The sequence below is a fragment of the Triturus cristatus genome, chromosome 7 (genome assembly GCF_964204655.1).
Source record: "Triturus cristatus chromosome 7, aTriCri1.1, whole genome shotgun sequence".
Lineage (NCBI taxonomy): Eukaryota > Metazoa > Chordata > Amphibia > Caudata > Salamandridae > Triturus > Triturus cristatus.
The window spans coordinates 624,775,249-624,803,180 of NC_140590.1; the positions used below are offsets into that span (position 1 = coordinate 624,775,249).

Here is a 27,932-nt window from a genome sequence, read left to right on the forward strand (position 1 = left end):
CTTTTTTATTAGATCTGACAGTCTTTCTCAACAATTTAAGATCTGTTGCAGTCAATGGGGAGCACAGTGATGAAATTCATATAGTGGACTAGAGGAGTATCGTATTGTATTATATAATATTTTTCTATGTTATTGTTTATGTAAAACAAAACACTTCTCTTCCGATGGCTATGTTATTTGCAACACTTCAGTAACCATTCAAGTTTGAATTATTCCTGTAGATGATGTTGAATTAAATACTTATATTGAACAGGTACAATCTGTTAGAGAAGTAAAAGCCACCAATTCAAACTACACATTCGAGATTGTAATGAAGAATGGGAAAAGAAAACTACTGGTAAGTCACTTTGCTTTCTGATTCCAATCAACTAACAACTGCAATAGAGAAAACACCTACTGGCTAGTTAGGAGATTTCCTGCCAAGTTTGTGCACCTGAAATGTTGGCAGGGAAGGGGCAGGGCTCAGTTAGATGCAATTACCCATCAGTGGCACAAATCTGAACAGGAATCTCTCAATTCCCCCCAATTGTCTCAGAAACCTTCCTAATTCCACAGTATTAGGCTCCCTATTTTTGATAATATCCTGGTATCTGCAGCCTGGTCCTCAGCACTGAAAAACACTCACGATATTTGCCTGCTTGGAGTGGTAGTTTGTGAATAAAATATTGTTATTGTGCTAAATGCAAACAAATCTTCTTATCACTCTAAATCTATCATGAAACAACAGTCAGCATTTTATAAAACACCTAATGAAATAAATAGATAAATATTCTATACCATGATTCAAGAGAATTGCGTTAAAGTTGGTTTATTTGTGCTCTGGAACTAATCTCAATCTCACCCAGTTAGGCGGCATGAAAGGTTTTTTTCACTCTTGAATGGCTATTTTTTTGCCATTTGGAAATGGATTGATTCCCGCAGTGAGCATTACACCTTAGGCATCACCCTCATCTTTACTTACATTGCAAAGCCACTACAAAAACATTCCATTTGTTATTAAAAATGCTACACTTAGACAAAAAATATAAAAGTCAATTAATTAGATGCTTCTATATAACTAAAATCAATAAACAGTATGACAGCATTGGATCCACTGATACAGCTCCCAGTATCAACAGCATCACTCTTGAACTTCAGGCAACACTGGTGCATTTATCATCACAAATGGGTGGAGGTGGATCATCTTGTCCAGGCTTGTCAGTTGTATTCCTTCACTGATTTCATGGGTCTTTGGTGTATTTACAAATGGACCGTGTGTGAAATATACATAGGTATATCGATACTATATGTCTAATTGAATTTGTCCACTGTCACCATAAATCACGGACATGTAAATGAAACATGATCATGATCATGCCATTCCTGCACATGTGCCTTTTACTAAATCTATCATAGGACTAGAGTGCACATTCTTCCATTTTTTTCCTGCTTCCCTACTAGTAGCATTCCAAGTCTCTTAACATATAAATGTTTCTTTTGCCAATGGAAAGTGGGTCTAGATGCTTTATGCAATTCTATTTTCTCCACTTTAGTAGCAGCTAAACACCCTTGGATAATATTGATGAGCACCAAAGACCTAGTTAAGACCGAGACCTGGAATCTAAACGTCACTTCTGTGTTTGTCTACTTCTATGTGCATCGTTCAAAAAGTGCTGAGAAAAGCATTATATCTGATTACATCTTGTACTTGATCCATCTTTATTGGATCAAACATGAAGACAAAGCAGAAAAGGTACAAGTGCTGCCTTAGCAATTGTATTGCGCCATAGTTTGAGTCTAGAGCAGATCAAAGTGCTACTCCTCTGCACTTCACTTAGGGCCTGATTGCGACATCGCCCTGGAAATAAAACTGAACGACCTCCTGTCGTCAGTTCCAGCCCAGATATTAGGATGTGACCGAACCCTGTTTGGTCTCAATCCTATACTTGACCGAATGGAATGCATGCTCTCATAGCAAAGAGCAAAGGTGCAGTTCATCCCTGCACTCCGTGGCAGGCACCTTAAGGAGCCAGCCACCGGGTGTAGGGATCAACAGGGGGGCACCTTAGGCCGCCTTGCACCCATGGGGGCCCTGCTGGGGGCCCCAAAGACAGTTTCCCAATGCATGTCTGTGTTGGAAAGGCCGACACAGAAGGGCAGTGGGAAACTGCCATCGTAATTCCTCGGCCCGAAAGAGCATGCCGAGGGATTACTGAAGGCCTTCCGAATGGCGGACGGGCTCTCCAAGCCCATCGTAAGCCATTCAGACCTCCTGTTTGGAATCATTTGTTTGTGATAGCCTGTTGACCTCCTTGGCAGTGTGTCCGGATCGCGGAGCCTGGAGCAGTTTTCCAGTCTAGACATGTGGCATGTAGCCCTATGTATATGTGCATATGTTTATTGTTTAATGTTCAAATGTTAGTATTAGTTGTGAATATATATTTTATTAATATTTTGATGTATTGATGTGTATATCTATTTCGGGTAATTTAAGTTTATTTTAGTAAAAGGCCATTCTGGATATATTTATGGATCACAATATATTTTATTCAATATGTTTTCCAAACACCAACTAGGAAGTAATTCAACATTACCAACATGTCTCAATTGAGATGCTATAGTTTATTTGAAAGTTCAGAAACACTTGGAGTTGAGGCTGTGGTTTCAATAAGAAGCTAATTTGGGATCGTCATTGATTCTCTAGAAAATTCACATGTATGTTTAGGATTTGTTTTGAATTAGTCAGATAGGTTTAAATAATTTGATATGTTTGATCAAATTTGTTTTTGTGTTTTTATTATTGATTGAGTCAAGAAACACAAAATTTGGAATGAACCTTGTATATACTGGCTAAATGTGTCTTCTGAAGAAATTAAACTTTCAGGAAATTAGTGTAAGTTATTTTATAATTTGAACTCTCAGGGAAGCGCACTCTTCTCTTTTTTCTCGGAATTGTGATGGGCAAATTACATTGTAATTTAAAAGGCAAACATTGAGTGTGACAAGGCCTCAGGTCAACAAAAACCAACAACAAACGAGGTTTGGTAATCTGGTTTAAAAGATGATTACGTAAAAGTATCCTACACCGCTCCTTAAAATGTATATTTAATGATTTTCAGTTATTTCTTGAAAATCTCTATCTTGATTTCTATGCATAATTATTTTCTGAAAATCTCAGCACTGCTTTTCATGCATCACTAAGAGAGTATGTTATAACATGTGGACAGGTATACAGTACAAAAGTGCTCTTAAAAAAATCAAAAGTAATTTAATTAAAACACACTGAATAATCCTATTATGGTTTGGTATGGGATCATTTTTTTAAATGTATGTTGTCATACTTGATATAAATTAATGCTGCAACATTTCCTCAATATAATGACATTACATTTCAAGAGAAACCTATAGGATTTATATTTGTAGTGATATTTAAGATCTCTGTGGCCTCTGCTTTCTGATAAGAATACATGTTGGGGCACAGTAGGAAGCAGTCTAGTATTAGTACTAATTCCTAGTAATTACACATTTTGTCTGAATCCCCTGCCCTTCCAAAGTCTGCAGACTCGGCTGAGTTACGAAAAATCTGGATCGAATATTTATGGAAATCAATGCAACTTCCAACCCCTGGCAGAAAAAATTCTTCTTGTACTTGGTAAGTCCAGTATGGAAATATAATGATTTTTTGTTTTTTTTACATTGGTGGACACACTGATGCATTCTGACATGGTCACCCTTAAATAGACAAGTTACCCTTTGATACCCATATGTTGTATTGATGATACATTATGTGATCCGCAACCCATTTGAACTTATTTAATCTCAAATATGTCATATTTTAATGCTTTAGGGCAGTGGTTCTTAACCTTTTGACTTCTGGGGAGTCCCAATTAACCATTAATGGAACCCGGGGCCCACAATGAGTCATTACTGGAAGCTGGAGACCCCGGCCTCAGCATTGAAGATGATTTGAACCGCAAACAAATACAGAAATAAACATTTAGCAAACAAATACACAAATGGTGACACATTTTATTTAATTCGCAAACACATTTAAATAAAAAGAAATAATAATTTTAATCGAAAAGTTGGAGCTTTTCTAAATTCAATTGAAGCCACTCATCATCCGTACTGTATTCTGCTTGATGCACCTGCACTACCCTCACGAATCAATCTGAGGATGCAAATTAAATTTTTAGCTTCCAATTTCAAATTCCTTCACATTTACCATAGGTTTTAAAATTTTCAATTGTATATTTAGCTTCTTTATTTAGATACCCTTAAAATAGGCTGTTTATAATATTTAATTTTCTAAGTAGTCGCCGACCCCCGGGGGAGGCTTTGCGGACCCCCAGTGGTCCCCGGACCACAGGTTGGGAACTACTGCTTTAGGGTGTTTAACATTTATACAAAATCCAAATTAAAGTTCATCTAACTTTCTTCATGGGAGTGCATAACTCTAAATATTTGACTTTTCTGAACCTTTTTAGCAGGCAGATAATGTTTAAATGGGAAATTCCAAACATTGGATGTTTGTCTGAGTATTGGATGGTCCACAATACAAATCCCACTTTCCACCAGCTGTTTAATCTTGATTTCAGTGTAATTTCTATCCCTTTTTGAACAGTTGCAAGTTAACACTTGGAAGCTGACATCTTTCTTCTTCATTGCTATTCTCCGGGACATTTCGCATTGAATGAAGGCACATGTTACTATTTTACAATATGTGGCATTCATGCCAATGTATTAATGTAAAATAACACATAATTTTATGTATTGGGTGACAATTACACTCAAATGCACGGCTCAAATTATATTCCAATCATCATCAGGAAGGTTTATTGTTAGATCGTTGTTTCAGTCCCAGAAAGGCTCTTCCATTGATCTTCGAGGTTTAATATTATGTGGAGCGTAGGGACTTTGGTTTAATTCCCAAAAACACGAATTGTGTTAACCACGTATGTCCAGAAAAGTGTATTTTTAGGAGTTGAGAGAGAAGAGCATATTTTGTTCACTTTCAATACAGCAGATGTAATTCTTCTTAGATGTCTCCAAAGATTAACAATGAATCACTGTTAGATATCTGGTGCACATAACAGATCCATGTGTAGATATAATTTCCCCAATATTTAGCACCCAGAAATTGCTACTTATGTCTCTCATGTAACCAGAAACCAGCTCCATGGCACCCTTAATCACCCCTTTTGGCATTGATAAAAAAAGACAGAAGTAACACTAGCGGGATTGATTTCAATTCTTTGGTCAACAATAACACATGAATTATTATCGGACAACACCATAATTTATAGAAAGTCTTAATTAAATTTAAGTTTTTCATCCACACACCTCCTTCAGTGTTACTATACATCAACAATGTATTGTGTAAATACTTCTTGTGAGTGAAAGTACAAAGAACTTTAAAACCACAATCACACTTTCCTCATGTATACCTATAAATGGACTGCCTAATGCATATTTTCAAGCCAGGTCCGCCAGGAGATAGTCCACTTTCACTGTAGGCATTGCCTAATGGTAAAATGTAGAACATCTAATGTGATTGGGCCGTCAGTCCATAAATAAATTGTTCTTTTCAACTTTCAGCATGGACTCCTGTTAATATATAGTCGACATGTTTCGGCCAATATGTTTTATGGCCACTTAGGTCTGTACAAGGGAGTGTGAACTCACTAATCTTTCTCCGAACAGTATTCTCCCAACACTCGGAACAACATCCTCAAACATTGCAAGTCTGATGAAACACTCTCAAGTTTCCCTGTTCCATTAGTATGTAACTCCTGCAGGTTGCTTTTCTTTGCATTCTAGGATTTGTAGTCCTGTTGATCCCAATATAATAATGGTAATGGTGTTTGGAGAAGGATTAGTGGGTTCACACTCCCTTGTACAGTCCTGAAGAGACCATAAAACAGATTAGTCAAAACATGTCGACTACATATTGAGAGGGGTCCACACTAACAGTTGAAAAGAACGATTGACGTATGGACTGCCGCCCTAATTACATTGGATGCTCTGCATTTTAACATTAGATAACGGCTACAGTGAAAGTGGACTATCTCTCGATGGGCCCAGCTTGAAAATATGCATTGGGCCATCCACTCAGACGAATATGAGGCCAGTGTGATTGAGGTTTTACACAATAAATTGTTTAGATATAGAAGCACTGAAGGAGGTGTCTGGAAGAGAAACTTAAATTGAATTAATGCATTGTATAAATGACGGTGTTGTTCAATAATAATTCATGTGTCATATTTGATCAAAGAGTTTAAATTCATCCTGCTAAAGTTACTGTTGTTCTTTTTTCACATAATCAGCCCAAAACTCAGGAGGGTCATTTGGGCCACCTCACATTTTTAGCCTTTTGACATTGGTGGCATTCCTTTTTCTTTTTGGGTGGCAGGTTTTTGTGTTACTTACTATTTAGTGTGATGTGGTAGATTCTCAGTCACACTAGCTTAAACTGAGTGGCCTCTTGGAACCCTGGACTGCAGAGAAATAAGCGCATAGGACAAACCTATCATAGCAAGCTTAGTGCCGTGCAGAAATGTATTTGACACCCTTGCTTCATTGACTAGAACTTGTAAACAGTGCTGTAGTAAATACTTGTGCCTTGAGTATTTCTAAAGATTGCCCCTAACCATTTTACCCTAGTATACCATTCATTGTAGTGTTCCTTTTTATTTGTAATTTGGGGTCAAAAGTACAGACCTTTTTATTGTTTGCAAAGAATAGAGCCGTTTACAAATGCAAAAATGCATTTTTTTATGTACAAACATCCAATTTGCGAATCTGTAACCTATTACCAAATTGCAAATTGGGTTTGCGATTCAGTATTAGGAAGGGGCTATTTAGGCCGTCCCTTCCTAATACTGAATACCAGTGGTATGTGTGAATGTTTTGCGACCTAAATGAGTTCGCAAAACATTCACATTTTATCTCCTACTTTAAATAGGTGGTAACCCATTCGCGACTGAGAAGGGGTCCCCAAGGGACCCCTTCAATGGGAAGGGGTCTCCAAGGGACCTCTTTCACTTTGAGAATGTTTGTAAAAACATTTTGCAAGAGCAGGCAGTGGTTCCACGGACTACTGCCTGCTCTTAAAAAATGAAAAGAAAACCTTTCATTTTTCTTTTGAAATGCATCCCATTTTCCTATAAGGAAAATGGCTGCATTTCAAAATTGTAAAACTGCTAATGGGTCGCAAACTGAGACCTACCTCATGAATATTAGTGAGGTCGGTCTATTTGCGACCCACTGGGAATTGAAAAATGTGTTAAACTTACATGTGTACATGGGTGTTTGCGATTACCAAATAGCGAATCGCAAAAAATTGCTATTTGCTAATCGCAAACACTTACCTATGTACATCTGGGCCTTAGAGCATTATAGTGTAAGTGCTAAAATTGGACTATGATTGTGTTCTGACCACAGGAACTCCTCAGACGTTGTCTTTTTTGTGATGTTCTTTTTTTTAACAGTGCAAAGTTCACTGTGTACTATGTTGGTTTCTCATAGTTGTGCTCATGTGACCTTGTGTTATTTGTAAGGCATGATCTCCCCAGTTTGGAACAAAGAGCGGAAGCTGATGAACTCAACAAGTCGGACTCCAGGAGTGAGCCGGATGACTCCACGTATGAACAGCTCTCCTCAAGTTCTGATGCTTTAGTAGAAGGTAAGATAACATACACACCCACTGCACCATAATATGTGGGATTTTCTCATTCAGTAGAATAATGAGTATTTGTCTTCCATTGTATGGACATCTCCATTCCTGCGATCTTACTGACTTTTGTGAAACCACATCTCACATCCCTTAGAGGCTAGGGGATCACATTTGTGGTCGGGGTTCTCACAGGACCACTACACAAACAAAAGGTGAAGTGTTCTTTTGTGCTGTGCAGCCTTTAGGTGTAGTGAATGGTAGCCTTCCTCTGGTATCATGAAAATAATAAAAGCTGATGGAGGCTGACAATCACAATATTGAGTAATGTAGATGCCTTAATGTATAAACAAACTCATGTGAGAAGTGTCTCATATCATCATATGTTAAAATTGATTATCAGATCATTGGCATATTTTGACCTCCACAGAAGGCAATCGAGGACTCAGGGTCAATTGAGGTTGGCATAAGCCAGTGGTTCCAACGTTCCCATGTCTCTCTTTTGTTTTATCAATTTTCCATTTCGAACGAACATTCTATCTTCTATGAGTGGAATGTTCTAATTGCTTACAACCCTTCTTCCCCAGGCAACACTGGTTGTTAAAGGCCCTGTCCTTAACCAAAGGCCCTCACTTACCTGTAAACACCGGTATTAACGTCAGCAGCAGGCTAATAATTTATCACATAGCCTTATTGCCCATTGTAGTGGCCTATACTGGGCATTACTGGCCTGCTCCAGCATTAAACAAGCCAACAGCTTTTAACAGGGGAGCAGGCTCAATGACCGGTATAGCCTGCTACGGCGGCTATAAGGCTTTTAGAAAAACCTGAGCCATGAATGCAGAATGTCCTGATTAATAAGTACAAAGGCCTCTTTGAGACTGAGGGGGTTGAAACCACCTGTGGCTCTGAAGCCTTTGTTTCACAGCTGTTGCTGAGAATGTTTAACAGTTATTAGAACATTGGAATGTTGGAGCTCCATTGAAAACTATCGAGTGCTGCTAATGGCCGGTAGAAGCGCGGAGCTTCAACATTCCAAAGTTGTCGTTCACAGCTGTTGCTGTGAACAAAGGCCTCACAGAGCCTGACGAGATTTCCGTCCCCTCGGTATCTGTGAGGCCTTTGTTTTATTTATTAGAACGTTCTGCCCTCTAGTGGCCGAATGTTCTAATAGCCTTATAGCCCTCTGTAGCCGGGCTATATGGCATTAAAGTCCAGCTTCCTTGTTAAAGGCCCGAGCCGAATGTTAGAGAGAGCCTTTAATGGCCGGTATACCCTGTTACTATGGGCTATAACGTTATAATAGCTGCGCACAGGGCCACGGCTGTTAACTATTGAACACTCAGAGCAATAGGTGTGAACGGAGGCTGAAGCCAATCCCTGATTTTCCCTGGGCATGGCTAAACTGCTTTTCCTCATTCAATCGAGCCAGGGAGAACCAGGAGCTGAGCAGAATTCACCCCCCCCCCCCCCTCGTTTCGAGGCTCCATTGACACTGTGAGCTACGGGAGGCCAGAAGGCTCCTGTGTGCCCAATCCATATGTTTTGGAGAGGCAGAGGGAATGAGGGTGGCAGATGTTAAGTATTAGGACATTGTAATGTTGAGAGCAGCAGGACTCTTTCAGGTATTCTAGGCCACTGTTGCTCCATTGTCCTGTTGGATATCTCAACATTTAAATGTTGAAATATAAGATTGACAGTCAGTCTTCATAATTGACATTATGAGTTATGGAAGACTGGTACAGAATTCTTACTATTATTCATGTTTTCTGTAAGTAGGTAACACCTCTAAATGTACTAGACTAGAACAATAGGTATATCTGTAGGTAACCTAATGTCAGTCTTCAAACATTTTTATTGTCAATTGCCTATGTGCTTCATATAAGTCTCAACATGTGAAATGGATTAATGTCCCTTCAATTTTACCATATTATTAATTCTGCCCATATTCAGAAAACCATTGTGACTGGCATCCGTGCCTAACTCGCTGAATACCTTGACATCTCTGTTGGCTTTCAGGACACCATCATACTGGAGAAACAAAATGCAAAAAATTGAAAACACGACAACAGGCCTTCTCTATTTATTCACCTTGTATCTGAAATGACAACACCATATCCATCAGAACTACCTCAACCCTGCTCCAATTTAGGAAAGAGCTGAAGAAACACCTCTTTAAAGAACACTACATAACCATGCAGTAATAATCCACCATGACTTCTTGAAACAGGGTTATCTCAATCACTCGATGGCAATATCTTTGCCTTTGACCCTGTACAATGCTTCACAGCTAATCACTGTCTTGTGGCTAAGTTTGCATTATATAAACACCACATGATTGCATGCATACAAAGATGTATACATGATTGTCTTGTGGTATAGATTGGGTTTTTGACACAATCAGAGGTTTATTTTAGATTTATACAATTTACATATTTAATGAAATGTAATAAAAATATTATGATATTTACTAGCCAAGTTGTCTAGAGCAACTCAGTATTAAGCGTTGATTATTGCGTAACTGAGCAGTGCTCATTTTACTTTAATTTACACATGTAATAAGTTTGTCTACTAAGATAGCGTGCAGGATAATAGTGCCTATAAGAAAAGGTAGCAGTCTCTCGGTGAGTTATAGGGTGGTTATAACTTCCTAAACTTCCTTAATATCTTCTAGTAAAGCAGGGGTCTTACTTTGGAGGGTCTGATTTTTAAACTGCTCAGTTGAGATTAGTTGAAATTGAGCTGATGTAGGGACTAGTTAAGGTACTGGTTATTCATGTGCATCAATTTGGGAGACCTTCGACTCAGGCAGAATCAAGTTTAATTTCGTCTCCTCACAAAAAGTTTTGGTTTCTCGTTATTATGAAGTGGTTTTGCCTCAATCCTGCAGCCTTTCTATATTGCCTATAGAATTTTGACCAGCAGATAAATATTTTGTCTTTTTCCTAATAACTATAATTGAATCAAATATGTCTAAGAAAGGAAGATTTATCCTCAGGTTTTTTTTTTGCAGTTGCAACTTGTGCATGTGTTGATGTTTTATATTCTGGATTTAGTTACTGCTAGAAAAAAACATTCTTGTTTAGTCTTTCTTATTTTAGCATTTGTCATTGCATATGTGTTGGACGCTCATCTCCCATTCCTATCCAATTAGCAGCTGGTTGAAGCAAGACTGTCTTTGTAGTGAGACTATGAGCAGTCTTGTAGCATTCCTAGACGCTCAGGGGAGGTTTCTTAGTTGTGAATTTGGATTGCACCCTAGTAGGGGGTGGGAGCCATATTGTTCCATAACAAGGGGCTGGGAATGCCTTTAGACAAGACTGCTCATAGTCTCGCTACAAAGACAGTCATGCTTCAACCAGCTGCTAATTGGATAGGAATGGGAGATGAGCTTCCAACACATATGCAATGACAAATGCTAAAACAGAAATTTGTGGGGAGCTAGCTTGTAGTGTTGTTGGTGTTGAAGATGTTCTCAGTGAGAAGGAGTAGCTCCTAACCCAAAGATCGCTACCCACCCAATGTTACCTAACCTGCTTTCCACATATGAAGTATAGTTAGTTGTTGGATCTGACCCTTTCTGTAATGTCACCCCCAAACATTTTGCAATCCTCCTCCCTTTTTCCTGACCTGTTTTTATTGGCTTTAGGGTTCTTTGGCACTTTACCACTGCTAATCAGTGCTCGTAAGTCCCTGGTAAAGTGCACTATATGCACCCAGGGCCTGTACATTGAATGCTACTGGGGAGCCTGCAACACTTATTGCGCCACCCACTTCAGTTGCCCTTTAGGCCTGCCACTGAAGAGCTTGTGTGTGCAGTTTTATACTGCCATTTCGGCCAGGCAAGTTAAACTACTTGCGACGCCCACACCTCCCCTTTCATTACATATAAGTCACCCTAAGATAGGTGCTGGGTAGCCCTATGGGCAGGGTGCAGTGTATTTTAAATATAGGACATGTACTTCTGAGTTTTACATGTCCTGGCAGTGAAAAACTGCTAAATAATGTTTCCACTACTACAAGACATATCTCATAGGTTAACATTGGGGTTGTTTCCAATTTGGAAAAGACAGAGATTTGGAGTTTGGTGTTTCTGGACTCACAATTTAAAGTCGCAACTTATGGTGAAGTCGGATTTTAAATTGTAAGTCTGAAAATGCCCCTTTTAGAAAGTTGGCTTCTTCTTACTTTAACCATTCCTTGCCTCTGCCTGACTCTGAATACCCATCTGGGTTGGGTGACAGCTGGGCTTTGTGAATTCCCACTAGACTAGGTGTCTCCGACCAGTCAATCACGAGTTACCAGTAGCTTGTTGACACCTTCAGAGTAGCTTACTGCCTTAAGTTCATTTTTTAAAAGCACAGGGTCACATTTTTCTTTTGAAGTTAAGGAAATGCTGTGTTTATTTTATATTATTATCTTCGGGCTGCAGATAACAGACCCTGATAATGAGCAGTGCTGGAGTCAGATTTATGACCCATGGGCACAGATGTAAAGAACTGAAGCACTGAGGTATTTAACTCTTAAATAAGTCCTTGTCAACTCAATATTGGAGTGTGAGATCTAAATGATGTTTCTGAATGCTTTTAAATGGTAGAACATTTAAATGAAAAGTTACCTTCATGATTAAGTTAACACTTCATTTTAACTTTCTTCCATTTCAAAGTGTGGCATTTTATTTACAAACAGCAGTCCTCTTGCTCTCAGTAGTAAGTAGACACTGTGCCATATTTATAACTGAAAAATACAGTCCTCTTTTTGAAATGGGAGAAATTTAAAGTGAAGGAAAATATTTCTATAAAATATTAAAGGTCTGATTACGAGTTTGGCGGTGCGGCGCCGGGTCCGCCCTACTGCCGCATCACCAAACCTGTGGTCGGGCCACAGACCAAATTACTAGTGCTTCTCGTATCTAGCGGACATTTTTATTTATGTTCCCATGGCGGTGTCTCAGAAAATGGGCACTGCAATGGGAATGCCAAAAACAGGTACTGCACAGTATGGACTTTAAAGTCCATGCCGTGTAGGAACTGGGGTGTATACACACAGGGGGGGCATGTGTGCCCCCCTGCATGGACCTCATGGCCTAGAGGCAACAGTTTTCCCTGGGGCCCTCTTTGTTTCCTCTCTGCCATGTTTTCATGGAGGAGGAACCACCATGAAAACCGTAGTAGAGAGAAAACTTGTAATATGCTTGGCGGTACCACAGTGATCCCGCCAAGCGTTTTGCTGCCTCTACACTGCTGCGGTGGGGCAATGGCGGTCTGACCACCCTAATTGTAATTGAGCGGTCGGAAGACCACCACCCCCGCTCCCCCATGAGTCTTGCGGTCCATGGACCGCCAGACTCATAATCGAGCCCTAATTCCTTTGTTGTTTTCTTCTTTCAATTAAACCAATTACGTCTTTATGCTTCATGAAGTACTTTTCTGTTATAAATATGGCACCTTGTTTACAGGCCATTGGGAGCAAGATGCATTATGTTTGTAAATGTGAATACATTTAAATGATGAGGTTTATGGAATCCATATAAACAAAGTTAACTCTTCAGTTTAATTTTCTCTCATTTCAAAGTGTCGCCTTTACACACAGCAGGCATCATACTCGTAGTGACTGGTAGACACAGTACATATTTTTATATGAAAAATACAGCCATTATTTTAAGTGGGAGAAAAATGTTCCATATCATGAACATTTTTGCAGAACCTTTTTTGCACTTTAAAAACGTCCATTTGAAAAATGGGTATATGTTTTTATTATACATGTAACATCGCCACATATGATGAAAGGTATTCCAGTGCCACAAGTACATACGACATAGGCTCTCAGTCAAACATACACATTTATACTGTTCATACGCACACATGTACATACATCCCCAAAGACAACACTCTCACTGACACACATGGCAGTCCTGTCATAGTGCCCCCTAGTCAAAGTATTTTGTTCAAACCATAGTATCTGGTTCTATGGACATTAGGCTTAAAGTGAATGGAGCTGGGTGTGAGGTTGTTAGCCTTCAGTAGCTCACGAGGATTTTCACTGATCAGAAGTAGCTTTCACTACAGAAAAGCTTGGAGACCCCTGCTCTAGACAGTCACACAAATGGAGCTGGGGTGTGACATTCGCATTCTGATGGCCCATCACCTGGCTGATGGGCCTTCCTGAGGTAAATTAGGATGGAGGACCTAACACTTCTTGCACCTGAATAGGGCTGTGCCTGTCCCCCACAAAGAACTGCATACCCCCTGTAGTGTGTCTGGAACTAGAGCAGGAAAGGCAGGGATCTTCAAAGGGCTCTTTGATGTCTCCTGCACTTCAAAGTTTCATTTGGGTATCAGTACTGGACCCCTAACACCACCAAATGAGAACACTACTGGAACCAAGGACATTCTGCCTGGATGAAGAGCTGCTGTGTTGTTGAAGGGACGGCCACTTTGCTACCTGCTCTGCTGTGTTGGCCTGCTGCCTGCTGCTTTTTTGTAAGGGTGGGCAGAGCAGGCGTAGTGCCTCCATGCGAAGTTTCACAGAGTTGGAAAACAACTCCGTGGAACTTCGCCCCCCCCTCCCAAAGTAATTATAATGTTTAAAAAAAGGCACTTACCTGCCGTGGCTGCCTCCTCTTTGCCATGGCCGCTCTCCTTCCTCGTCCTCGTCCTACGCATGCACACCCGCAAGACGTACAACGTGGGGGTTAGCAGAGAAGAAGGATGACTAGGAGGAGGAAGGAGAGCAGCCATGGTGAGAAGAAGGAAGCCACAGCAGGTAAGTGCCTTTTTTATTATTTTATAATTACTTTGGGAGGGTGGAGGGGCTGGCTAACTGTGCTCCGCCACAGAGTCATAGTTTTTCCTAAACTCCGCGTTCACAACGGAACGGGAGTATGCAAAACTACGTAAACTACGCTGGCGGACTGTAGTTACCCGTCTGGCCTTATTTTTTTGCCTGGGAGTGAGAAGGACTGGACCTGTTCTCTACATCCCTGAACCCAAGATTCCCCAAGGCCCTGTTGATTGCCTTCTGTTTTCTGAAGTCTCAGGGACACAAAAGACTTCTTACAACTCTTCTGGTGCTGCTGGACTCTGCCATCTGTGAGTCCTACCCTTGACTGAGGTGCCCACTCTCCAGTCTTGGGCCTCGGAAGTGGATTCTGCAGCTGTTTTACTGCCAAAAATGGCGCATCGACCCGGTTGCGGGAGAAAAACCAGCATATTGCCCTCTGATGCCAACGCAGTGCTGATTTGACAATGACGAGGGTCCCTACTGCGAGGTTCAACGATGACAAAGCGCCGATCCTTCGACATCGTCTGCGCAGCCCTGCGATGCTGCTCTGTGCGGCTCAACAACGACTCATTACCTATATCTCAATGGAGTTCGACAGCGACGCAGTGACCTGACTGTGGAAAAGATCAATGCATTGTACTCTCAACATCTATGCTGTGCTCCATACAAGGTACTGTTTCTGTGTGGGTTCTGTAGCTGGCCTGTCCTCTATCATGGTCGGCCCAAACTTTCGATTTGCACCGGTCCCTTGTGACCGCAAGTAAACATTTGACCGCTAGCATGTCCTTATCGCCCGGGGAAGATAAACTATGTTTTGGAAGGGTCGGAGCTGAGTATGGCAATCGGACTCATATTCAGGGAACAATAATTAATTCCCGCTCCCTGGTTAAACATAAAACTGAAGTCCACAATTTAATTCTTTGACTGACTCTTGATTGTCTATTCCTTACTGAAACGAGGGCTAGAGAAGACCTCCTGGTTATACCATTTTACTGCTTGATTGTCAGGGCCGGAGAGGGAGTGGCTGGCTGTCATTGCTCACAAAGGTTTTCAGCAGTACCCTTGACCCAGTGGTTAAGAACTTAGGGGACTCCCTGGAGGTAGCCCTTTTTAGGCTTACATTTTCGGGCCTTTTGGTATATCACCCCACTGTCGAATTTCTCTGAGGTATGGTGTCAGACCTTTGAACCTTACTTGACATGCTCTCAATTTACCATCTTAGGGGAGCTCAATTTTAATTTTGAAGATTTATCTTGATTCAGACTCAGTTTCGTTACTTGAACTTATGTTCAAATTAGGGTTTGGTAAGTTGGCGGAATCTCCTACCCATTCTGCAGGCCACACTTTGGATGGGATTTTTACCAACCATGATGAGTTGGATATCAAGGATCTCCAACTACTCTGATAGATCATCAATGATGCTTCTTAAAGTTCTCTCCTCACGTTCTACATCTGGGACGAGATCGCCCCCCCCTAAACATATGTCTCACCGAAAGTTAAGCAAATTCACCTCAGAAAGCCTGGAACAGGGTTTTGAATCCTCTAGGACCTGACAAGATAGCTCTTTTGCACAAACAGCTGAAGGCTTTCACGCCTGGGTGACCACAGCTCTGGATACTGTAGTGCCCCTCAAAGCCATGACTCCAACTAGATGCAAGCCTTCTGCTTCTAAGTTCTCTGAAGAACTTAAGTCCCTTAGGCAGTCATGCTGCAGACAGGAGAGTAAATAGAAAGTTAACCCCTGTTCTCATGAAAAAGAGAAGCATATTACTTTTGGGTAATAAAAAGGCCATTGTGCAAGCTAAAGTGACCTATAATACAGAGAAGATTAGATCGGCTAATAATTCCTCTACAAGTCTACGCAGTTGTTGAAAATAGTGAAGGAGCTGCATGATCCTCCCTCTCAGTGTTCATTTAATCCATCCAAAGAATTTTGTGAGAAGGTAGCTCTTTATTTGCGGCCAAAAAATACTTAACATTTTTTCAAACTTCAATGCTCCTTCAGAAAATGATTCCTGTTTTGATAATTCTGTTACCTGCTCCCAGGAGAATCTTCTTCATGCTTTTCCTCTGGTCTCCATTCAACAAACGAAGGATTTTTCAAATCTGGCTTGCCCAGTGACCCCTGTACGCCTAACATTTTACAATTGGCTCTGGATAGAATTGCTATTTTTGCTTAATTTAACACTGCAATCCGGTGTATTTCCTACTATCTGTAAGGAAGCAGTTGTCACTCCACTTTTTAATAAACCAAACACGGACCCTGACGACATGTAAAATCTTTGACCTATCTCTGCTGTCGACCCCTGCTAAAATGTTAGAAAGGTGTGACGGGGAAGAGAGTTACGCCTCAACAGCAGGGTACCCGTGGGACTCATCACCTTCTCTTCCCCTACAGCCACCAGCGGACCACAGCGCTTCAGAGTGGTATTCCTTTCCCACACAGGACTGGACTCTGGAACAGGGACAGGGCTCCTTTAACGCGGCCTTCCAATTGGACGAAACCCCGCCCACCGAGGACGTCATCGTAGAGGGGCGGATAAAGGCTGCGGATACCTGGAAGGCGACGGACGGCGTTTCCCAGGAGGAAGAAGGAGAGACCGAGCCAAGGAGTACGAGGAGACAGGAGAGAGATCGAGGAAGCGAAGGACGTGACGACAGGAGCACGGAGCCGAGCAGAGAAGACCGCTGCAAGCCAGGAGGCCACCGACCCCTCGAGTCGCCCCGCCACGTTCCCACGGGAGGAGCGTGGCTTGAGCAGGTACGGGGGAAAGTAGCGGGCTGGGTGGGACGGAAGCCGCCGCCGTTACTATAAAGTGCCCGTATAATTCAGTCACAACCCCCTCCCTTCACTCGACACCCTGTCCATTTCACTTGCCGGCGGGTAAAAGAGCACTAGAGCACTCGGTGTCCCTCACTCCCGGCCCTTAATACAAGCTGAGCAGGACGTTGTCCTAATCCGTGGTTTTCCTTGTTGTTTTGTTTTCGGTTGCCGTTATCACTGCTGCGAGGTCACCGGATCCATCCAGGGGGTGCGGATCAAGACAAGGGAAAACAGGAGAAGCGTTCCCCTACCAGAAGCCTGGAGGCGTCGGGGAAAAAACCATCAGACTCTCCGTTGTCTATAGCTAGCAGAAGGACATTGCGCCAAAAGAGAACTTTGTCTAAAATAAAGCCATCTTTACACCGCCCTAACCTGGTTGTCGACTCTGTCCCTATCACCCCGCAACAACTGGTGTCAGAAGTGGGATATCCAACAAAGTCCGTCTGTAGTACTGAGATGGACGCACTTATTCAACATCTCATCAAGGGACAAGAGAAGTTAGAATGGGCGGTGCAGAGGCAGATGACGTCGGCCCAAGCAGATCGGGAACAATTCCAAACCACCATTACGGCACAAATCGAGAGCCTGCAGAAATCCGGCACTGTCACGGTGACCCCTACTCCTTTGGAGAACAGACCCCTGAACGTTCAAAACCCATCAGGGATCGCTTTGCAGAAATATGTAGCGGGGGAGGATCCGGACGTCTTCCTCATGAACTTTGAGAGGGCTGCTAGGGCCTTGGGCTGGCCCGAGGAAAAATGGCCTTTCTTTCTGGCCCCACTGTTATCAGGCGAGGCGCAATTCGCCTACCAAGTGGCCAACCCCATGGGAATCACACCGTACCCGGCGATCAAGGAAGTCATTTTGGATCACCTAGGTCTAGATGGGGAGGCATATCGGCTAAGGTTCAGGAGGGAACGGGGCATACCGGGAGAAAACCCCAAGACCCTCTTCTTTCGCTTGAAGATGGCAGCAGATAAATGGCTCCGACCGGCCTCCAGTACAAAGGAGGAAGTCATGAACAGAATATATTTGGAACAGTTCATGGAAGCGCTACCATATGCTACCCAGCGATGGCTGAAACAGCATCCCGGCCTTACCCCAGAACAAGCCATCGAAATGGCGGCCAATTATGCCCGAGCCCAACCGAAAACCCTAGGGTGGGACACAGAGAAAAACACAGAGGGCCAACCGTCAGTAAAACCAGAACGAAGAGGGAAGCCTACTCCCGAACCTACCCGACTTAGACCTAGGATGGAGGGACCACCAATACGTGGGCCCCAGTGCTTCGACTGTGGTGAATGGGGCCATATTGCAAGACTCTGTCCCCGGAAAAGACCAGTAGACGAGCCCATGGAGGTCGGGTATCTACCCAGGACTGTACTCTACTCAGCAGAAATGGGAGCGTCTTACTATGTGAGTTTAAGGATGAACGGTTTGACGGTACAGGCCCTATTAGATTCGGGGTGCAGACAATCAGTGATACGTAGGAGACTTGTACTGCCAAAACAGTACGTAGTAGGGGCAAAGGTCCACATAAGATGTGTACACGGGGATATAAAGCCCTACCCCCTCGCCCAAGTGACCCTGACCCCCCTTGGTAAAGAACCCTGTACCGTAAGACTGGGGGTGGTGGATTCCCTTCCAGAGGATGTGATACTAGGGGTGGATAATCCAGAGTTCCTAGCTCTATTTAAACGGTCGTTGTCCCTTCCCCCTTCATGCAAGTCTGAGCCTGTAGCAGCGCTCACCTCTGCGGAACCGTGGGTATTAGACCGCAGTTTCCGCTTTGCACAGGCTAGTGATCCTACACTGAGTAACGCTTGGGAAAGTGCCCATGTCACCCAGGATCAGGAAACCCAGAGATACCTTAGGTTTCGGATCTACAACAATCTTCTATATAGGGAAGGAGTGGAGGGAGGAGACTCTCAGTTGTTAGTGCCAGTTTCATTCCGGGAGCAAGTGCTCTTCTTTGCACACACACACCTCACAGCAGGACATAGTGGGAAGGAAAAAACCACCGATAGTATTCTACGGCATTTCTACTGGCCAGGCATCTACAGAGACGTTCAAGAGTACTTCAGAAAATGTGACATATGTCAAAGACAGAACGTACACCGGCCCCCTGCGGCGCCACTGCAACCTTTACCAACCATCGGACGGCCTTTTGAGAGGGTCGGTATGGATCTGATCGGACCATTACCCAAGTCATCGAGAGGCCACCTCTACGCTCTTGTCATCGTGGACTATGCAACACGGTTTGTTGAGGCTTTTCCACTAAGAACACCGACAACGGCACATATCGCAGAAAAATTTGTCGAGCTCTGTTCCAGAGTTGGTTTTCCAAAAGAGGTTCTAACCGACCAGGGGACACCCTTCACGTCTAAATTGATGAGGGAGGTCTGTAAAACACTGAACATCCATCACCTGCGTACATCAGTGTACCACCCCCAAACCGATGGTTTGGTGGAGAGGTACAATCAGACGTTGAAAACCACTCTGAAAAAGATGCTCTCGACTGAAGGAGGTGATTGGGATCGGCTGTTGCCCCTGGCTCTCTACGTCCTACGGTCCCAGAAACAGAGCAGTTTAGGATGTTCGGCGTTCGAGCTGTTATACGGGAGACATCCAAGGTCATTATTGGAAATCACGAAAGAGGCGTGGGAGAAAGAAGAAGAGCAAGAACAGCTGTCCATGCTGGACTATACCCAGCAGCTCCGATCCAAACTGGGAAAACTGCAAAATCTGGCGTGTTCCAATCTGGAACAAACAAGAGAAAAGCAAAAGAAATACTACGATAGAGGGACAAGACTCCGTAGATTGAACAGAGGAGACTGGGCGCTTCTACTGCTCCCGCCCATTGCCTGTAAAGGAAAATCTGAATGGAAGGGACCGTATGAGGTGGTGGATGTCATAGGAGACACGACTTACCGCCTGAGGATGACATCCACCAAAGTACAGTCGTACCACATCAACTTACTAAAAAAAGGGATTGGGCCCCCACCAAAGAGAGTGAACTTACTCATTCCCACCTCAAACACAGAAACGTCAACATTGAAGAAGTTGGTTATCAACGAAGAGCTCACGCCACAACAAAAAGAGGAGCTAGAGAAAACGCTAGTACCCTACGATGATATATTTTCGGATCTACCCGGAAAAACGACGCTGGTGGAACACAGCATCGAGACCCACCCAGGGAAACGGGTAAAACAAAAGCCTTACCGAATACCAGCAGCCCGTAGAGAAGCCATCAAAAAAGAAGTAGACGACATGCTGCGGCTAGGAGTCATCCGGCCTTCCAAAAGCGATTGGGCATCGCCCATTGTAATGGTCCCCAAGCCGGATGGGTCAAGACGGTTCTGTATGGACTTTCGGGCCCTGAACGCTATCTCATCTTTTGACACCTATCCTATTCCAAGGGTGGACGAGCTGATCGAGAAACTGGGGGAAGCTGTGTACATAACCACATTGGACCTAACAAAGGGGTACTGGCAGGTACCCCTCCGAGAGGAGGACAGGAAGAAAACGGCCTTCATAACGGATGAAGGCCTGTTCGAATTTACTGTGCTGCCTTTCGGACTCCATGGGGCTCCAGCAACATTTCAACGCCTGATGAACACCATACTACAGCCCTACCAACAGTTTAGTTCAGCCTACCTGGATGACATAGTCATCTATAGCAAAACTTGGTCCGATCACTTGACTCACCTGCGTACCATCCTCTCAGCGTTACAACGGGCAGGTTTACATATTAACGCAAAGAAGTCCCGAGCCGCATATCACCGAGTGAATTACTTGGGTTTTGTATTGGGGGACGGGACCATCACTCCACAAATCAACAAAGTGAGGGCTATTGAGGGAACCCCCTTTCCTACTTCCAAAAGAGATTTAAGGGCGTTTCTCGGTCTGATAGGGTACTACCGCAGGTTCATCCCCAGATTCGCCGATTTAGCGGCTCCCCTCACTGACCTTCTACGAAAAGGGTCCAGACCCCGAGAATTACAGACACCCAATCCGGAGGCAGTGAGAGCATTCAACGACCTTAAAACAGTCATAACCACCCATCCGGTACTGGTGTCCCCAGATTTCAATAAACCATATGTCCTGGCCACAGATGCCTCAGACATAGGTATAGGGGCAGTATTGTCACAAGTCGACCAGGGGGGGCTGGAACACCCGGTGTTGTTCATCAGTCGTAAGTTGTTTCCTAGGGAATCCAAGTACCCCACGATAGAGAGGGAATGCCTAGCCATAAAATGGGCCATCGAGAAATTGCATTACTATCTGGAGGGCAAACCGTTCATTCTTTTCACAGATCACGCCCCTCTTAGATGGATGTATCAGAACCGGAGCCAGAACCCTAGAATTCTCCGATGGTTCCTCTCCCTCCAGCCTTATGCCTTTTCAGTGATGCACCGGAAGGGGAAGGACAATGGGAATGCGGACTATCTGTCCAGGGTCTTTCCTCTCCCCGAACGGGAGAATCCAGGGGGGGAGGTGTGTGACGGGGAAGAGAGTTACGCCTCAACAGCAGGGTACCCGTGGGACTCATCACCTTCTCTTCCCCTACAGCCACCAGCGGACCACAGCGCTTCAGAGTGGTATTCCTTTCCCACACAGGACTGGACTCTGGAACAGGGACAGGGCTCCTTTAACGCGGCCTTCCAATTGGACGAAACCCCGCCCACCGAGGACGTCATCGTAGAGGGGCGGATAAAGGCTGCGGATACCCGGAAGACGACGGACGGCGTTTCCCAGGAGGAAGAAGGAGAGACCGAGCCAAGGAGTACGAGGAGACAGGAGAGAGATCGAGGAAGCGAAGGACGTGACGACAGGAGCACGGAGCCGAGCAGAGAAGACCGCTGCAAGCCAGGAGGCCACCGACCCCTCGAGTCGCCCCGCCACGTTCCCACGGGAGGAGCGTGGCTTGAGCAGGTACGGGGGAAAGTAGCGGGCTGGGTGGGACGGAAGCCGCCGCCGTTACTATAAAGTGCCCGTATAATTCAGTCACAACCCCCTCCCTTCACTCGACACCCTGTCCATTTCACTTGCCGGCGGGTAAAAGAGCACTAGAGCACTCGGTGTCCCTCACTCCCGGCCCTTAATACAAGCTGAGCAGGACGTTGTCCTAATCCGTGGTTTTCCTTGTTGTTTTGTTTTCGGTTGCCGTTATCACTGCTGCGAGGTCACCGGATCCATCCAGGGGGTGCGGATCAAGACAAGGGAAAACAGGAGAAGCGTTCCCCTACCAGAAGCCTGGAGGCGTCGGGGAAAAAACCATCAGACTCTCCGTTGTCTATAGCTAGCAGAAGGACATTGCGCCAAAAGAGAACTTTGTCTAAAATAAAGCCATCTTTACACCGCCCTAACCTGGTTGTCGACTCTGTCCCTATCACCCCGCAACAAAAGGTTAATTAACCAAGAATTGTTTACATTTATTGACACCCACGGTGTCCTCAATACTTTTCAGAATGGGTTTCAGGCTGGACATAGCACAGAGACTGCTCTCATTGTGGTGGCTGACAGTATTCGCCGTTAGGTCGATCAGGGCGAGCGGCTATTCTTATAATGCTTGATTTATCGGTAGCATTTGATACCGTCTCATCAGTATGAATGGTGCAAGGTCTGCAGCAAGCCGCTGTTAGTGGGACTGCCTTGCAGCTTCTCCATTCTTTTTTGACCAACCGGGTTCAGATCGTCAGTTGTGGTGACTTTAAGGTCAAGGTGCTTAGCCTTCCCTATGGGGTGTCCCAGGGCTCGTCCTTGAGCCCCACACTATTCAATCTTTATGTAGCCACTCTGGCTGAATTGGTGGGCTCATACGATTTCCAAGTGCTATCATGTGCTGACGATACTCAAATTATCGTCTCTATCTCCAATAACATGACCTTAGTGGTGGAGACGTTCAACCAGTGTATGTCTAGCATCAGAAGCTGGATGAGAGACAACTCTTGAAAGCTGAATGCAGACAAGACTAAGGTTCTTCTGTTTGGGTCCCGGGAATCCATCTGGTCTAACATCTCATAGCCGGATGTCTGTGGACCTCTTCACACTCCAGTAAAGGCAGCAAAACATCTTGGTGACAATACCTTGAGCTTTGACACACAGCTTAGTCGTACTAATAGTACTTGTTTTTACATCATAAGGACTTTGAAAAAGATCTTCCCTTACATCCCGGCAGAGTTGCACCAATTAGTCATTTTCGCCTTAGTAACCTTTTTATTTTTTTAAACACAATTTTATTGATTTTATAATTATGTTCAATACATACAATCATGTCATACTTGCTTTTACAGTTGGTGTTAGGCATTTAGCATGAGAATCGCGATTAGGCCAACAGAGTACCACGGATACATGCGGTCACTATATTGTCATTAGTATGGCTGACTACTGTAGACCCAGTTTCACACATATATATATATATATATATAGCCAAGAAACCAACCTGCTGTACGTGCGCTATATAAATCCTATATAACATAACATAACATAACATATATATACCAACTGTATACAGCCGTATTAATAAAAGATTAACACTATTGCATACATTTCCAAATCTCGTTCCCGTACCCCAACTTGTCATAACATACGCCCCACCCCGCCCCCCTGCTAGGCTCATTTTATGTCGGCGTATAGTGTTCTGTACAGTACTTCTACAGATGGTATCTTTGTACGTAATGCATAGATGATGGATGGTTGCCTGCGATGCTAATATATTTCTAGATGGAAGTGTCCGGGGTCCGTATTGTATCGGGAACGTCCTACCCAGCTTGGGATCAGTCAGATTCTATCAAGTCCATAGCCTTTAGTGATTCCAGAATTTTATCCCACTCCATAGAAATGGGTATTTTGCGCTGCCCCCTTTGTTCCTTCCGCCGGAGGGAGGTGCTTTCCACCACACCCCACAGGACCAGCTCCGTATGTCACGTCTGTATCTGGGGAGGAAAGGAAGATTTCCACCTCATGGTGATAGCCCGCTTTGCCAATAATATGGCCATATCAGCGAATCTGTTGTGTGTTTTCTGTTTTTTCGGATGGGAGTGTAGTCCCAAAAGGCAGCTTTCCACTGTGTCGCATTCTGAGGTACCTGTTACGTCCCACAATATAGCCCCTATTTTGGCCCAGAACCTCCCTAATTTTGGGCAGTTCCATATCATGTGAGGTAGGTCCGCATCCGCCGTCCCACACCTGGGGCAACTGATCTGGGCATCTGTGAATATGCAGTTAAGGCGGTGCGGTGTAAGATAAGCCCTGTGTAAAACCATATATTGGATGTATTTGTATTTATCATTACAGGACACCTTTTTGGTGAACTCTAGGGCGTGGGTACATTCCTTATCGGTGAGATTCTATCTGATATCCCTTTACCATTTCATACGCAGGGGCCCCAGTGAAATACCCACATGTGACCGGATGCCCCTGTATAGCCAGCAGACCAGATGTTGTCCTCTACCCATCAAGTGTACTGCATGCACTAGTCCGTGCGTGGGGGGTTCATTTCCCTCAGGGGACCATTGTTTTTTTACATAATGTGTGATAGTGGCATGAATTAGGAATAACTTCTGGGGAACTCCTTGGGCCTGGGCAAAGTTGTCACGGTCTGCCAGTACGCCGTCTATAAATAAAACAGAAGGGGGATGGGAGCACACTGCTACCTCCCAGCACAGTTCGCCCCTTTGCATCCTGGTACATGCAGTTCAATTTAAATGCTTACTTGAAATTTTGCAGAGTGTCTCACCAAAGTTGGTGCAGGTTGGTGCTGTTAATCTCTAGACACATGTGTTTCTGGATTTCATCCTTCTTCAGTAGAGATAAAACGAAATTCTTCTGGGGTTTGCTGAGAAAGCTGCCACAATCCTCTCAGGTCTCTGTACCTCTCCCTGGCGCACAGGTGCCTCCCATGAGCTCGTCAGCCCAGTGGCTCAAGGGAGCCTTTTTGAAACAGAAGGGGGATGGGAGCACACTGCTACCTCCCAGCACAGTTCGCCCCTTTGCATCCTGGTACATGCAGTTCAATTTAAATGCTTACTTGAAATTTTGCAGAGTGTCTCACCAAAGTTGGTGCAGGTTAGTGCTGTTAATCTCTAGACACATGTGTTTCTGGATTTCATCCTTCTTCAGTAGAGATAAAACGAAATTCTTCTGGGGTTTGCTGAGAAAGCTGCCACAATCCTCTCAGGTCTCTGTACCTCTCCCTGGCGCACAGGTGCCTCCCAAGTAAGCATTTAAATTGAACTGCATGTACCAGGATGCAAAGGGGCGAACTGTGCTGGGAGGTAGCAGTGTGCTCCCATCCCCCTGCCGTCTATAAATAACCTGCCTATCGTTTCCACTCCCTCCCGCATCCAGTGGAGAAAACTGCTGTTAGTAATCAATCGTGTGTTAGTTGGTATACCAAGCATTGGGATATTAGCTGAGTATGGGGTAATCTTCTTAGTGTATTGCAGAGAACGTATCAAATATATCAGGGTGACCTTAAGCAGAGGTGGGGCTGCAGGTGTAGTGTATGTAATGTTCCTCGGGCAAGTTTTTTGCGGCGTGTATTCAATATCGTGCAGAATTCGCCCAGCCAACCAGTACGATAACTACTGCAGTTGACTGGCCATGCAAAATGCTTTAAATCAGGGTCCAGTCCTCCCTCCTCAGGTTTCAACCTGAGTTTCATCGCCATCGGGTACGGGTCGGAAATGTGAGATCCAGTACGAACTTGGGCAGTGGGGGAAGTACACAAGAGTTTAACCCATTGTACATATTTAGGTGGTATGCTAAATTTGCTCAGGGCTACAAGCATATATTCCCAGTCTATCGTGTAAAATGCCTGTTGGAGATCAAGGGAGATACACCCTGTTCTAGAAGAGAGTTTGGTGGCTGCCTCCATAACGTAGTGTAGCCGGCATATATTAAGGGACGTATTCCGACACCTCATTGGTCTAGATGAATCAGGTTAGGGAGGTAGGGGAGGAGTCGGTGGGCCAAAATTTTGCTGAGTATTTTGTACTCTGTAGATAGGAGGCAGAGGGAACGGTACCCCGCCATATCTCGTGGGTCCCTATTCGGTTTTTAGGAAGGGATATGACTAGAGCCTGCATAGTTGTCAATGGGGGAGTATGTGTTTCTTGTGCTGCTATATATAAACATTCGAGGTAGGGAGCTAGCTTGTCTGCGTAGGTGGAATAAAATTCTGCTGGCAGCCCATCTAATCCCGGGGTCTTATTGCGCGGAAGGTCCCATATGGCTTCCTTAATTTCAATCCTAGTGATGGGACCTTCCAGCTCTGCCTGAGTTGCCTTAGTCAATCTAGGGTAGTGCAAGCCGTCCAAGAACATGTTTACATATTCTGGCGACGCCGGTAAGTGCGCACTGTACAAGTTCTCTTAGTATTCCTTAAAAGATTTGTTTATTGCTGCCTGTGTATACACCACAGTGCCATCTGGTAGTGACACTTCTGGTATCGTTACAGGTAAGGGGGGAGGGGGCGTATTGCATAGAAGGCGAGCCAGCAACGTGCCAGACGTGTCCGCTTCCGCATGAGAGCGTTGGGTGTCTGCCCTGTAGTCTACTAGGCGTAGATCTTGAAGAAGTTCAGCATGTCTGATCCTTCCTTCTTGGAATGAAGGCCGTCGCCGACTGGATGAAGGAAAGCCGACTTAAGCTGAACTCAGACAAGACGGAGATCCTCATCCTCGGGCCCAACCCCTCAGCATGGGACAACTCCTGATGGTCTGCATCACTGGGGACCCCCCCCGGCCCCTACCAACCACGCACGCAACCTGGGAGTCATCCTCGATTCGAAACTCACCATGACCAAACAAGTCAACGCAGTCTCCTCCACCTGCTTCAACACCCTCCGCATGCTCCGCAAGATCTACAGATGGATCCCGACACACACGAGGAAAACAGTCTTCCAGGCCCTAGTCAGCAGCAGACTCGACTACGGAAACGCTCTCTATGCCGGAGCCTCGTTCAAGCTCATCAACAGACTACAAAGAATCCAGAACGCCTCTGCACGCCTAATCCTCGACGTCCCACGCCGCAACCACATCACCCCCCACCTGAGGAACCTGCACTGGCTCCCCGTCGACAGAAGAATCTCCTTCAAGCTCTTGGTCCACGCACACAAGGCACTCCACAAAACCGTCCCAACCTATCTCAACAGTCGACTCTCCTTCTATGTTCCCAATAGGAAACTCCGCTCCGCTGACCACGCCCTGGCCACGGTCCCACGCATCCGTAGAACCACATCCAGAGGCAGGTCCTCCTCCCACCGCGCCGCCAAGACCTGAAACACCCTCCCCCTCAACCTACGACAAACCGAAGACCTGCTGACCTTCAGGAGACGACTCAAGACCTGGCTCTTCGACCAGTAGCAACAGCACCCCCTCAGCGCCTTGAAACCCTCACGGGTATGTAGTGCACTTTACAAATAATTGATTGATTGTAATTGGGTCTGAGCAGGGTGGTCGGCACTTGCATTCCGTTCCAACTCCTCCAGGGCGGCCTCAAGTATTGTACTTTTTTGTTAATTTCCTGTCGAGCCCCCACCATGACACCTAAGGACGTTCCATGCATTACCGTTTTAAATGCGTCCCACTCTATGGAGCGTGAGGAGGCAGAGTTTGTATTTTCATTAAAGTAATTGGAGATACTGGTATCTAAGCAGTCTCCAAAGAC

The 27,932-nt window shown here is 44.5% G+C and overlaps 1 protein-coding gene across 8 annotated transcripts in view; it reads left to right on the top strand.

Moving 5' to 3' along the window:
- The window catches only part of LOC146810234 (uncharacterized), a 157,589-nt gene that overhangs the window by 54,996 nt on the left and 74,661 nt on the right, over window positions 1-27,932 (top strand). For all 8 annotated transcript variants that reach the window (XM_085617216.1, XM_085617221.1, XM_085617218.1 and 5 more), the window contains 3 exons: window positions 254-337; window positions 3,534-3,631; window positions 7,539-7,663. In XM_085617216.1, coding sequence (XP_085473342.1) covers window positions 254-337; window positions 3,534-3,631; window positions 7,539-7,663 — 307 coding nt within the window. The remainder of the gene's footprint in view (window positions 1-253; window positions 338-3,533; window positions 3,632-7,538; window positions 7,664-27,932) is intronic.